Below are 13,934 nucleotides of genomic sequence, written 5' to 3' on the forward strand. Positions count from 1 at the left end.
CTTACTCAATTATTGACGAAAGTAATCATTTGCCATTTGCTATTGATGTTTTCACTGGCTATATTACTGTTTCTGATTATCTAGACAGGGAAGTTTTAGATCTTTATAACATTAAAGTAAGTGCAAATGATTCAGTTTGGAGGGCAAGCACTGACATCACAATATTTATTGCTGATGTCAATGATAATAGACCAGTATTCTCTGATCTTTTCTACGCTGTAACTCTACAGGAAAACTTAAACAATGATGTATTTGTTGCACAAGTACATGCAACAGACGCGGACATAGGCCTCAATAGTCAAATTCTGTATTTTATTGAACCACCGAGTGATGAGTTCTGGGTGAACATCACAAATGGAGCTATTTATACAAAGCAACCATTGAGTCAAGAACATTCTGACTATCATTTTAAAGTGACAGCGTACGACTGTGGCAAAGCTCCATTGTACAGCAATGTCACTGTGTCTGTCAAATTAGAAAAGCGAAATCACTATCCACCAGTATTTTTGCCATTTCCATCTTTGATTGCAATACCATATAATTTGTCAGAAGGGACTGTCATAATTCAGTTCACTGCGATAGATGAGGATGAAATCAACAGTAGCGCCATTATCCACTATGGTTTGAATAAAGGAAATGGGACTGATTTTTTTGAGATAGACCCAAGCAGTGGTAAACTCAAACTAAGTCACAGTTTGCCCAACATTATTAATTCTTTACTCGCTTTGTCGATTGAAGCAAAAGATAAGGGTCACCCTCAGTTACTTTCCGAAATAAACATTACTTTTGAAATTACAGGCCAGAATGCGTTTTCGCCTAGTTTCCGAGAAACTCGTGTCTCTTTCTCTGTTCCTGAGGACTTGCCTGAAGGCTCTGTCATTGGGAGGTGCCAAGCAGAGGATGAAGATTCTGGTTACAATGGATTCATAATGTATTATCTTAAAGGTCATCGCTTTCCTTTTTCTGTAGGAGAGATATCTGGACTGATTACACTAACGGGCAAACTCGACTTTGAAGAAGAACAAATGTATTATCTCCAGGTTGTAGCCAGAGATGGAGGTTGGGCATCTAGAACTGCTTTGTTGAATGTTACAGTGGTAGTTGTAGATGTTAATGACAACCCACCAGTCTTTGCCATTTCAGAGTTTGTAGCTTCAGTACTGGAGAACTCTGAAATCGGAACCTCCGTTCTCACTGTAAAAGCAACTGATGCAGATTCAGGAAGCTATGGACAAATTATTTACTCTGTGGCTGCTGGTCAAGTCGACAAGTTCGCAATTGACTCTAGAAATGGAACAATCACCGCGCTGGATGTTTTTGATTATGAACAACACCGGACATCTTTTGACTTAACAATCAAGGCAGTAAACCTCGGTGGCCATCCCTTATTCAGCTTGGCCCAAGTGTTAATCCAAATTGTTGACACTGATGAGTATATTCCCAGATTCAAAGAGAAGGAATTTTACTTTTCTATTTCCAAAAGTGTCCCAGCAGGAACAAGAATTGGCAAAGTGGAAGCCATAGATCAGGATCTAGGGCCTGAAGGTGTGGTGTTTTATCTGATGTTTGGACAAAACAAATACTTGGGATTTGACATCCATCAAACATCTGGAGAAATTTACACCACTGGCAGTTTGAGAAAACAAGGAAACACAAACATTGTCTTGAAGGTCATGGCAAAAAATTCTGGGATCATTACTGGTGAAGAGGTGGACGAAGCCTTAGTCATAGTTAGTGTAGTCAACACCAATGACGCACCAAGTTTCGCCTTCCTAGAGTACTTAGTGAACGTGACAGAGGACAGTCCAGTTGGCTCATACTTGACAGCAGTTACAGCGCTCGATCAAGACTCTTTCCTGAACAATTTATTTTACAGTATTCAAGATGGAAACACCCACTTTTCGTTTGCAGTCAATCCTTCTAATGGCATTATTTTGGTCAATGCTCCTCTTGATCGAGAACAGTGGCCCCTATATAACCTCACCGTAACAGCCACTGACTTTGGCTTTCCTCCAGCCACTGGCACCACCAATGTCATAGTGATAATAGGAGATGTGAATGACAACGCCCCACTCTTGACTGTAACAGAAGCCCAGATCAAGGAAAACCTACCTCAAGGATCATTAGTAGGAAAATTAAATGCAATTGACTCGGATTTGCCTCCACATCAAGGGCCATTCACATACTGGTTGGTTAACCCTTTGAGGGATAGTGATGTCTCACTGACTCCCGATGGAGTGTTGTTTACGACACGGCCGCTTGATCGGGAGAAACTTTCAGTTTATCAAATTTTGGTGGCTTTAAAAGATGCTGGTATTCCTCCAATGACATCAACAACCATTTTTCATATTAACATTCTGGATGAAAATGACAATCCTCCCCTTAGCAGAAACATTGTCATCGAGGTAAAGTACTTTGGAAGTTCTTTTCAAGGAGGAATGATTGGAAATGTTAAACCAGAAGACCCTGATCAGTCAGACACTTTTTCGTGTATGGTAAAAACTGGACCACTTAATATGTTCTCAGTAGCTAATGGGTCTTGTGAGTTATGGTCATCGCCATTCCAAGGTGAGGCAACATACAACATCACAATAGAGGCAACAGACCAACTCCACTACCCAGTCAACAATAGTGTCTACATCAACTACAAAGGCTTCATGAATGCATCTGTTGACAACTGCATTTTATTTTATGTTTCTTTAACCTCGGTGGAGGAGTTTTTGGCAAATAAGTATCTAAAATTTGTCAAGGCTCTAGACAGCCTTTTTAACCTGCACGCTTCAAAGACCCATGTGTTTGGCATCAAACAAGTTGGCTCTGAGGTCCTTCTGTTGGCTGCTGTAAAAAATTACAATGGGCAATACCTGAGCAGAGAGATTGCTAGGAGTGTGTCTTTAGATCACAAGAAACTACTGGAGTCTCAGAGCAATGTAACCTTCTCACACATTGCCAGTGACCCATGCCTGACCATACCATGCCGAAATGGAGCTACATGTAGCAAAAATCTCTTTATCAGTCAAGATGTCGCTGTCCTTCAAAGTCCAGGAGTTATCTTTGTATCTCCTCACAAAGAGATTTTTAACTGCACGTGCCCAGGCGGCTTCACTGGAGACATGTGTGAGGTTGACATCGATGAATGTGAGGGGAGTCCCTGTAAGAATGGAGGCACCTGTAGGAACAATCCTGGTGGATTCCACTGTGAATGCAAGACTGGGTTTGCTGGCACAGTTTGCTCAATAGATATAGAGAAATGCCTGAAGATGAATTGCCAAAATAATGGGACCTGTGTTCACACTGATGATATGTACTACTGCCAATGTATCCCTGGATTTGAAGGTACAGACAGAGCTTATGTACATTGTTAGTTACAGAGCTGCTGTAGATATTGAATTAAGAAAATACTGTTTATCTCTGTTTAGGGCTTACCTGTGAACGCGCCATTGACTACTGCAAGTCCTCTCCTTGTGTCATGGGTTCCTGCATCAACTTAAAGACAACATTCAGTTGTCTCTGCCCAGCTGGTAAGAAATTATGCATGAACAGAAGAGTTTTATATCAAAAATTATGTATTTTTTGTTTCACTAAATAGGAGGTTATGTTACAGAGTCTTGAAAGGCTTTGTCAAGTAAATGACATTCATTACCTTTGCATCCACCTCTGTTTTGATCAATCTCTCTTTTTGTTGCAGGAGTTAGTGGTATCTACTGTGAGGAGCAGAGCTATGGCTTTGGGGAACTCTCTTACCTGGAGTTCCCGCCACTAGACCGCAGTACTAATCTAATTTCTCTGGAGTTTGCCACAGTGCAGAGAAACGCGCTGCTTGTGTACTGCTCAGGAGGAGCGGACAGTCCTGACTTCCTGGCCATAGAAATACTGGATGGTACTGTTCGTCTGACCTATGACCTCGGCTCTGGAGCCGTGAGGCTGCAGACACACAAACAAGTGGCCGACGGAGAGTTTCACTTGCTGTCTGTCAGAAGAATTGGAAGCGTAAGTTTTAAGTACTTATATTTTGTGGGTGATTTTAAAAATAATGTGTCTTTACTGTGACCGAGTTCACATATGGTCAGACCTGGCTCATGTCTGGGGCTCAGGCTTGTGTGACAACATCACATAACCTGAAATGTTCCACAGTGTAGCTTTAAACGAAAGATATCCTTGCATTTTACAGATGAGCTCTCTGAATGTGGATAACTGCACAGATATTGAAAGAGAAGGGTTTTGCTTTTCTCAAACCTTTGGTATTTTGGAAAGGTAAACAAATACATTCATTTCATAACAGTTTTGTGAAACTTATTTATGGCGTGTTTATATCTTTATCAAATAGGACACTGGATGTTGGCAATGCTAATATGACCTTTGGAGGACTGAGGAGTATTAAACATGTCTTAATTCATCCTGGACAGATAAAAACACACCACTTTGTTGGATGTATGCGTCAAATCCATGTCAACGAAGTTCAGCTCAGGCCGTCCATGGCCCTTGCCATTAACAACATTCGTGCAAGGTATTGTATTTATTAAGAGTGTTAAGATACCTGACACAGGCCTAACAAGAGACCTTTTGTTTGTTTGTTTTTTAATAAAAGTTGTCCTAGATCCAAAATATCTCCATGTTACAGCAACCCCTGCCAGAATGATGGAATGTGCCTTGATAATTGGTATGAATATTTGTGCGATTGCAGAAATCCCTTCACTGGAATAAACTGCAGCCAAGGTAAAGATTCAAATAATGTACATGTAGAACTTGCCTTTACTGTATTTGTTAATAACTGTCAAAGTTACTCTTGAGTTACTCTTCAGATTATGTTATATTTTCAGATGTCTCAGAGGAGCTGGCAGTGCCATTCAGTGGTAGTGATGCCATTGAGTTTCTCATAAAGGAACAATTCAGAAGGGACTATCTGCTCAAAGTAAACGTGCAAAGTGAGGAGGAAGTTGCTGAAGACTTTAAAAGCATCAGCATCAGATTTAAAACAAAAGAGAATGGAGTGCTAGTGATCATTTTTGGACAGACAGGATTCAACAGGCTTCAGGTTGGCCTTGGCTTTGTTTATATTAAATCTGGTTACGACCTTTTATTTTTTCTTCAATTGTTTGGACTATTCCAGATAAAAGAAGGAAAGCTTTCATACGCCAGCTGGAACAATGTTTCTGGGCACCAGTCTGAGAGGATTGTGGACGTGCTGGTTGCGGATGGACTGTGGCACGTGGTGACTGTCTTGACGGACTCTCAGAACATATTCATCTTCATCGATAGTGAAGTTACATTTAACACAACTGATAGCTTGGATCTTACCCCTCAAAATGTGGAAAAGATTGTTCTGGGTGGTTTGCACTCTGACGTTTATCAAACAGGTAATGATGCAATTTCTGTTTAATTACAATGTAACTAAAGAGTACATGCTGTGAAACGCGAGTGACACGTGACTTCCAAGTGAATTCTCCTTTACAACTTTATTTATCCCACATGGGGCAATCCCTTCAGAGCAGAAAAAACAAACAATATAAAAACAGCCACACAAACAGCAAACAAACAAGTGGACAAGCAAGTGGAGCTCAAACATAAGACAATAGATGGAAGAGACAACCTCAAATGTGATGCTGGTGACTGTCCATTAGTAACTTAATACCTGCCATGTAATGTCATATATTATACATTTGGACACCTGGTCGCCTCCCGCGGGAGGTATTCCAGGCATGTCCTAGTGGGACAAGGCCTCGTGGAAGACCCAGGACACAGTGGTGGGACTATGTCTCCGAGCTGGCCTGGTGTCGCCTTGGGGTCCCCCCAGAACAGCTGGAGGAGGTGTGTGTGGATCGGGAAGTTTGGGCATCTCTGCTGAGACTGCTGCCTCCGCGACCCGGGCCCCGGATAAAGCGGAAGAAAATGGATGGATGGACATTTGGACAAGACGGTGCTACTTAATGGTTTAATACAGAGAGAGGAAGTGCAGCACCTCCTGAAAATTCACACAGATGTCACGTAACCCCCTCTCCATCAATCGTGTGGTGGAGGGGTTTGAGTAATAGTATGATCCTCGAAACTATGATGTCAAAGGCTTCATGCCCCTGGTAAGACCCTAAACAGGCAGGGAGGAACAAGCAACCAACAAGGCCACTTGTTACATTGTTCAGATTGGTAGCCTGAAGAACTTGCCCCCGAGACCCAACAACCGATAAATGGAAGAAAATGGACAAATATTGTTAACCTGTTGATTTCCATATATAAAGATTTGAAATTAAACAGTTACTTCAATCAAAACAACTACTAGCATCTATAGGGCTGGGCGATATGGCCAAAATATATATATTTTACTCACTACTCACCTTTTTACTACTGGAAGATTACAATTTTAATGGATTTAATTTGGAAATGAACTTAAAAAGGTTTCCTGATCTTTCATATAAAGAAAACTGCTCAGAGACCAGACCATTTATATTTAGATAAAGTGGGGTATTATGCAAAATCGACTTTTTCAAGCTTTACATCATGTTATTATGTCATTCCCTCATTAAAAACATGCCTGAAGTGTTTCCTTGGCACATTCACGTATTTTTGAGTAATCTGTAAAAACTCTGATGGCAGCCATTTTAGGGATAGGTTTGCCTGAGTCCTCCTAGGAACGCCCCCACCTCCTGGAGACGCCTCCGGGCTTTCGTCGTTTTCCCCACTGATGCCACAGACAGTGTGTGGAGGGGGCGTGTCGGAAAGGGTCTGAGGTTCTTAAAGAGACCGAGGCCTATTTCAAAACATTTGCTACAGCCATTTTGTGAGAGCAATTTTATACAAGGCAGTTATTCTAATTTACTGCATTTACAGACCAACAGAAGGTTTCGTCATCATTGTAGTGTGATATAGACTGGTGCTATGTGATTGAAAAAAGCATAATACCCCCTCTTTAATATAGCCTACAATTAGGCAAATTAAAAATAGTTCTCAAAAGATAAAATTAAAAATAGCCCTCAAAAGTTTTAAACTTCTTCAAAGGCGTTTGTTTTATTATCCTCATGCCTTGAGTTCTGATGTGATTGACAACCGTCTCTGTTAAGACTCAGGGAGCTTAGAGTGAAAGAAGGCAGAGGAAGAGACTGGAAAAACGGTTTTAGCGGAAGAAAACTCCATTGCACACTCCGAAAACAGTCACTACGGAGCGGTAAATTGGCCACACGGCAGGTGTGAGGGGGACCAGTTAACCATTTTCCACATCGTCTGTTTTTAAAAGCATGCATTAATCGAATTATTTCGATTTATCCCCCAGCCCTACTAGTATCAGATGTTATTGATATTATATTGTATCAGTGTAAATGCAGTTAATGTTGGTGCTGTAAAAATATATTGGCTTTTCATTTGTACTGTTTTTTTTGCTCACCACAAGCTTATTTGTGGATCACCTCTGTTCTTTTCCCAGGCTTCAGAGGCTGCGTGCAGTACTTGAACATCAGCGGCTACAGCCTCCCCTTGAGCGGTCCCAGTCGTTCGGTGGAGGTACGCCCTAGTTCCTCTCTCCTCCAAAAGGACTGCGACATCCAGGGGACCTGCCTTTCTGCCCCCTGCCCCGAAGAGGAGTGTGACCACCGGTGTCTCTGTCTGCAAAACGTATCAGCCCATTCATGCGATGCATGTGCGTCACCAGACCAAGCTCAATGCGTGGAATCAGCAGCTAATACTAGTCGATGGCCTGTAGTGCTTATTGTATCGCTTCTGTCTGTATTAACCTTAATCATACTCCTGTGTGTCCCACTCTATAGAAAGAGACAGAAGAGTAACCAAACACAAAAAGTATGTTTGGATGTGAGCAAAGCAATGGGCAGTCAGTTTGGAAAGCCTAAACATCTGGGTGATTTCAAAATTCTCACACTACCCTGGCAGAAACACATGATGAAAGAAAAAGGTGATATTACCCATGTTGTAGACACTTACGAGAAGGACGATTCCTGTGAAGAAAGTTTATCTAACACTCCAAATCTGTCACCAAACAAGATGCCAGTTACTATTGTCAGTCAGGATGCACCAAAGGCATCCCTGAGCACAGAAAGGATGAGGCCCCCACAGTGTTTGACATTTGAAGAGATAGACAAACTCTTTTCATCATTCAATCAAAGTCAAATGGACAAAGGTTTTACAAAGTCACGGATCTTGAGGCATGCGACGGACGTGTCTGGAAGTGAGACCGACTCCACCTGTACATGCTCAGACTGTGGGCACTGTGTCAACGACTTGGTGTTGCCCGAACATGGATGGCATTTTGAAGGTCAGCTGGTGGATAAAAACAGGCACAACACAGCGCTAGACCATCCAGAGTCAAACGTGGAGCCGTCATGCAGCTTGTTTGCTTCCGTGTCAGAAAATATTACCCGACTGCCTGTGGAGAACAGTTACAACGGTGATATGCAAAGTGATTTTGAGGAAACAATTTAAGGAGATTACACAATGTGGATTTATAGTTTATGATTGTGCTCACATTTTGATAGTCTCTTGAATTTCCATTAATGTCTTCTTTAAGATAAAGACTTTTTGATCAATATCATTATAGGGTTAAGTAATGGAAAGTTTTGTAAGTTTGTCCTCTGTATGTGACCCTTCCGTTAACGCCACTGGGGGAATCTGTCAGTGGCGTTTGGCAACCAATGCAACGCCCAGGGACCCATCTCCAGGTCCTGAATTAGATTTGTGGTCTGGAGAACCTAGCTGGAGGATTAGTCTATTATTTATGTTTTGGATTGGTGCTGGAAACTGAAGCACCTGGAGAAAACTCACCCACAACGTGCTAACTTCAGGAATTAAACCTGGGACGAAAGGGCAGTTTTCAGTAGGAATGGGCAACGTGAAGTTTCATGAAACTCCTAAGAAACTCCAAAATAGTTTGAAACAATCACTCCACAGTGATATCTAGTGGCAAAGTGTCATTACAACCGCATTTACAGTGTTTCAGGATTCAACCATGGTCTATGACTGCAATAAAATCACATTCAGTTCGATTTTAATTGCCTTTTTTCCCCCTGAATGTATTATATTGTTCTTACTGTAGTAGCCTAGTAGAAAACATTTATTCATGAAGTCGTAAATGTTCTACATTTTTCCTCCAACTCAATGCTTCTTCTTGTTTTTCTTATTTTAATAGAACACATGCTATCATAGCAATTATTTGTTAGCACAATAACAATTAAACGTTTACTATTGCCCGCTCCAATGTGTATTTTGGAGAGCAAGAACTGCAATTAGTTAAAGAGTTTAAATATTTAAGCGTTTTGGTAGATTCTAACCTTTCCTTCAAGAATCACGTTAAAATTATATCTAGAATAATTACATTTAATGTGTCCAACTTTAACCAAGTAAAAAGGTCAATGACTGATCAAGCTGCTATGATGTTTTTACACTGTATGATCTTTTCCCATGTAAGCTACTTTATAAACAGTTGTATTGAGTGCTTGGGATGGCCCACACTGTCTTCTGCTGGACATCTGAATTTCCCTGATAGGGAGTGAATCTATCTGAATACATTTATTTTATCATTTTAATAATATCTCTGACTCTCCTGTTCTTAAGCCGCTGACTGAGAGCATCTTTAATGTCTTTGGTTTTGAAGCAGTAAATGAGTGGGTTAACCAGAGCGGGAACAAGACTGTACAACATCACTATAATGATCCTCTCTGAGCCTAGTTTCACTCCCAGATTATGAGTGATGTACACAAAACATCTCGGAATGTAATACAGGCAAGTGATAAATATCTGTGGAGCGCATGTGGACAAGACTTTGTACCGATTTTCAGCTTGAGACATTCTTATTACAGCCACAATAACAGAGGAGTAGGAGAAAATGATGAAGGACAAAGGAAGCAAGAGAACAAATAAAGCAATTCCCAGAGATACCAGTCTGACATATATGACTTCATCTCCGCAGCCCAGTGCAGTGACTGATATGTGATCGCAATAGCACTGTGAAATAAGGTTGCCCTTAACGCCACAGAAAGGCAGGCTCAATGCGTGCAGCGTAACACCCACCATTCGAATGAATGTCACAATCCAGCAAAGAGAACATGCTATAGAAATAGATTTGTTAGTGACTACTGACGGGTATTGCAATGGAAACCATACAGCTACAAAACGGTCCAAAGCCATTAAAAGAAGAATTGCTGAATGGGTGGCACCCATAGAATGGACAAAATACATTTGAGTGACGCAGACACCAAAGAACATGGAGGAGTCATCCCACCAATATCGAGCAATGACTTTAGGAAGAGTTGCAAAGCCAAATATTATGTCTGTCAGGGCCAGGTTTGCAAATATTATGTAAGTTGGCTTGTGAAGCGATTTTACAAAATATATAACAGCAACCGTGAACGCGTTTCCACCTATAACACATAAGAAGACAAGAAGAAGCAGAGCTGACACTGGTCCAAAATACTCAGGAGGCAGTCCAGGAAAACCAACCAAGACAAGATTTTTTAAAATGGTTTCATTGAAGATGATCAGCATAGTTGCTTCACTATAGCAGGAATCAAATACAGGTAAACTAGCACCTGACCTAAGCCTCTGGAAGATGAGCTGCTCTACTCATCTTTATGTCCCACTTACACTAGAGGCGGTCCTGATATGATGTATGTAAGGCACATGGGACACTCCAACCCCAAGACTTTTTAATATAATTTTATAATATTATAAGGACAGTATAGGTGCAAGGGGATAAGCTAGGATGGACGGCCTTATACCTATGGCTATCCTGGGCAAGGAGGAGGCCACTTTTACACACTATATCTGATCAAATCATTGTTGCCTATTGATAAATTGATCTTAATGTCTAAAGAGTCTGTAATGTTTATTATACTTGGTTACACTGAAGTAATACAAAATGTCAAGGAAATAAATGGATTGTTAGTTTTAATTGTGCATTTATGTTCTGAAAGTTGGTCTTCGAGTCTCCTTTTTGCCATGCCAATGTAAAAACAGCCACAAGGACTTGCATCATGAGTGGTTTAGCAATTTGCAAAGTGGCGACACATGAAGGCCCTGGATCGTGTAGGCCATAGGTGTCAAACTTTGGCCCGCGGGCCAAATTTGGCCCACAATGTCATTATATTTGGCCCGCGAGGCTATACCAAATGACTCCTCGAGCTGGCCCACCGGTATTATACATCTTTTTACAGATTTTGCATATCTGGACGATTAAGTTATAAATTGTATAGTAAGTGTTGCTTGTTCCATATTCAATGTTAAAGCAAATCTTGTTTGGGTCCATATTAAAAGGTTCATTTGTTCAATGGTGGCCCGCGACTTTGTTCAAGTTTTACATTTTGGCCCACTGTGTATTGGAGTTTGACACCCCTGGTGTAGGCTATAACATTTTGAGTTTCGAAAACTTTATCAAATTTAATCAAATTTCTTTTCCATTTAAAGTAATTCCTAACATTGACAAAATGGGTCTCACTGAATTCGGAGAAAATCTCAGAGGAGAGTGCAGTGTTCTCAGATGCAGAATAGTTCTGCACAATGCGCCCAACCCATGGATCTATACCCCACCGTCGCCTGGGATTGGGCGCAATGTGCAGACTCAGTATGAAAACACTGTCAACAAAAATGACACGTAGGCCTACTACACAACCACAATTCAAATTTGCTGACGGTCCCTAAATCTAACTGGATAGTCTCACGCTTCTCCGTATGTGTCTGCGCCTTCACTGCCGCTGCAGCTCCCGCTGTGAAGATCTGCCGAATATCCAATAGCTACCCAGAGGTGGCCGTCAGGGCCAGCAGGGCCTTCTCTGCTCGTCCTGGCCAAATGAGGAAAAAAAGTGTAGAATGTTTCAATGGTATATTTAATTCCTAATGTACATAATATTAAACTATATATATATATTTACTATATACCATATATTAAACTATCCAATGAAGGATAAAGAACAACTATTGATGCTAAAGGAAACAGACTGGTCTCAAGCAAAATCAAAGAAACCTCATGATCTCTTCCTTAAATGCAACAGCACAGCCTTGTGGACCAGTCGTGCTCTTGCCTGGTAAGCACCCTCTTACTTTTCTACTATTGCTAATAATAGAGAAATTTCTCCGGTGAACTAAAGTTAGCTAACGCTAGCTAAAACTACAGGTGCCACAATGACAATCAGCTACAGTCAGTTATCAGGACTGAGACAAATTCACAGTACATTTATCATAAAGGGAGACAAAAATAGTGTAACGTTGTGTGACTGTCAGTAGCTAGAATGTAGTGTGACAGAGTGGAAGGCTTTAGCTTAACACATATGTACCACATTAAAGAAAAGGACCACAGGTTCGTTCATTGAAGAGGCAAGTCGTTCCAATAGTTGTATCCAATTTATTTTCTAGATCGAATTAAGTTAAGTTTCAGTCGTCACTTGTTCAGTTCCAGTTCAGTTCGTTTCTTTAACAAAAACAAAAAGGGATGGCAAACATCCGTTTGTTCACAGTTCACAGAGACACTCTTCGGCATCACGTCCGGGTCCACAAAGCAGCAGTGGTGATTGTTGTTATGCAGGCGAATTGTTCCTAAAGATGAATAGTGTTAGCCTCTAAACTTACGCCGGTCTATGTTACACATGTGCAGCGCACATACCGCTTTTGGATCCATCATTCACGCGGGGACGTCACGTCATGCTTCGCGTACTGGCCCGTGGGGAACCACACCTCCCACCTACAGCACCGCCATCTCGCACTGCGCCTGAAGCGCACCCCAGACCCATAGCTGCACCAAACACAGGGCTCGGATTAGGGCTAACATTTTTGAGGGAAGTCACGCTAAAGTATTGTTTGTTTTTACCTGCTCACGAGAGCCCGAGCTACACCACCTCCACACCAAGCAGACAGACGGAAGAACAAGAGGTCAGAGGTCGAACGCAGGTAGACTGTGCCCTTTTATACAGCGCCCCCCAGCTGACGGGCGGAGTAATATCGACAGCTCGCACTGTTACAGTAGCATGCTAAGGTGTTAGCCTAGCGGCTAGACCCTAGCCATACCTTAGAGCAGACATATGCGTGTTTATTTTGGAGACATTTAGCTGGGCGTAGGCCGTCCACATTGTTTGATCCATTGTAGGCAGTGCTCAGGTTATGTTTTCACTTTGAGAAGAAAATAACTCGACTCCCCCAGACATACTCTTGTGGTACCTTGGGCCTTTCCGAAATCGCTCCCTCCTCCCTCACCCTACCCCTAACACTCAATTTGCGCCCGCAGAGTGGAGTTCTGTCCTCAACGGACCACTCAGTGAGGGAAAGTCATAGGGAAAGTGGGCGAAAAGCTCCTTCACAGCAAGTCAGCATCAACGCTGGCTTAACAGGTGTGTGTTACACCGGAGAGCAGTCCCATGAGTAACATGCACCAAGCAACCTCAGTTCCGTGTTTATTTAGGAGCACCTTGTGTTCATTTGAACAACTTTATCATCACATATAATATTTATTAATGAAAAAGAAAGCGACAGTGAGACTTACAGGGATATTTCAGGATTTTTGACATAGGGCCTCATTTCCTAGTTGTCCATAGTGTTGCAGATTTCTGGAGATATTTTTTGTGTAAATCATGCAGTTCTTATATTTGAAGAGGTACGTGGCGCTAGGCTAGCGCATTTCTACGATATCAGCTAGCCTACATCAAAAACAGCCTGACCCACTCCACAGTGCACCTGAAGCAAATCACTTTTAACGCCAGATTAACGATATAAATGTCTCAAAAGAATAATTTATACCATTTTGCATTTAAAATAACTTATATTTGAGCAGCATCAGCTTCGTGATTGTATAAGCTACGCAGCGACGGAGTGATCTGCTAGAAAATAGTCCCTCTGTGATGCAAGGTCAGTTATATTCCAAAAATTATTCTATCGACACAGACATTTATGTGGGTAATCTGGCGTTATAAGTGATTTGCCTCAGGTGCTCTGTGGAGTGGGTCAGACTGTTTTTA

The 13,934-nt window shown here is 41.6% G+C and overlaps 3 protein-coding genes across 3 annotated transcripts; 2 read left to right on the forward strand and 1 right to left on the reverse strand.

Moving 5' to 3' along the window:
* Positions 1-3,409: 3,409 nt before the first annotated feature.
* On the forward strand, positions 3,410-4,370 carry LOC306974760 (protocadherin Fat 4-like; the record flags this gene model as incomplete). Its single annotated transcript, XM_079572149.1, has 4 exons — positions 3,410-3,521; positions 3,689-3,990; positions 4,172-4,254; positions 4,328-4,370. Coding segments are annotated over exons 1-4 (480 nt in total), but the record flags the coding sequence as incomplete, so codon positions are not given.
* A 31-nt stretch (positions 4,371-4,401) lies between these two features.
* Positions 4,402-8,500, forward strand: LOC306967751 (cadherin EGF LAG seven-pass G-type receptor 1-like). The gene is made up of 5 exons (XM_079562925.1): positions 4,402-4,507; positions 4,589-4,716; positions 4,821-5,035; positions 5,111-5,357; positions 7,412-8,500. Exons 1-5 carry the CDS (start codon positions 4,434-4,436, stop codon positions 8,419-8,421), a joined length of 1,674 nt encoding a protein of 557 aa, XP_079419051.1. The 5' UTR covers positions 4,402-4,433; the 3' UTR covers positions 8,422-8,500.
* Positions 8,501-9,504: 1,004 nt separating this feature from the next.
* Positions 9,505-10,479, reverse strand: LOC306975678 (olfactory receptor 52B2-like; the record flags this gene model as incomplete). Its single annotated transcript, XM_079573321.1, has 1 exon — positions 9,505-10,479. One exon carries the CDS (start codon positions 10,477-10,479, stop codon positions 9,505-9,507), a length of 975 nt encoding a protein of 324 aa, XP_079429447.1.
* Between the last annotated feature and the right edge of the window lie 3,455 nt (positions 10,480-13,934).

This window comes from Gobius niger (assembly GCF_951799975.1).
Source record: "Gobius niger genome assembly, chromosome: 1".
Lineage (NCBI taxonomy): Eukaryota > Metazoa > Chordata > Actinopteri > Gobiiformes > Gobiidae > Gobius > Gobius niger.

What these genes read in the sequence shown, in the direction of transcription:
- LOC306967751 (XM_079562925.1), top strand. Translation starts at nt 4,434, where the DNA reads ATGCGTCAAATCCATGTCAACGAAGTTCAGCTCAGGCCGTCCATGGCC. An exon ending in CAGGATTCAACAGGCTTCAG is followed by an intron (nt 5,036 to 5,110) that starts GTTGGCCTTGGC and finishes GGACTATTCCAG; the next exon opens with ATAAAAGAAGGAAAGCTTTC. An exon ending in CTCTGACGTTTATCAAACAG is followed by an intron (nt 5,358 to 7,411) that starts GTAATGATGCAA and finishes TTCTTTTCCCAG; the next exon opens with GCTTCAGAGGCTGCGTGCAG.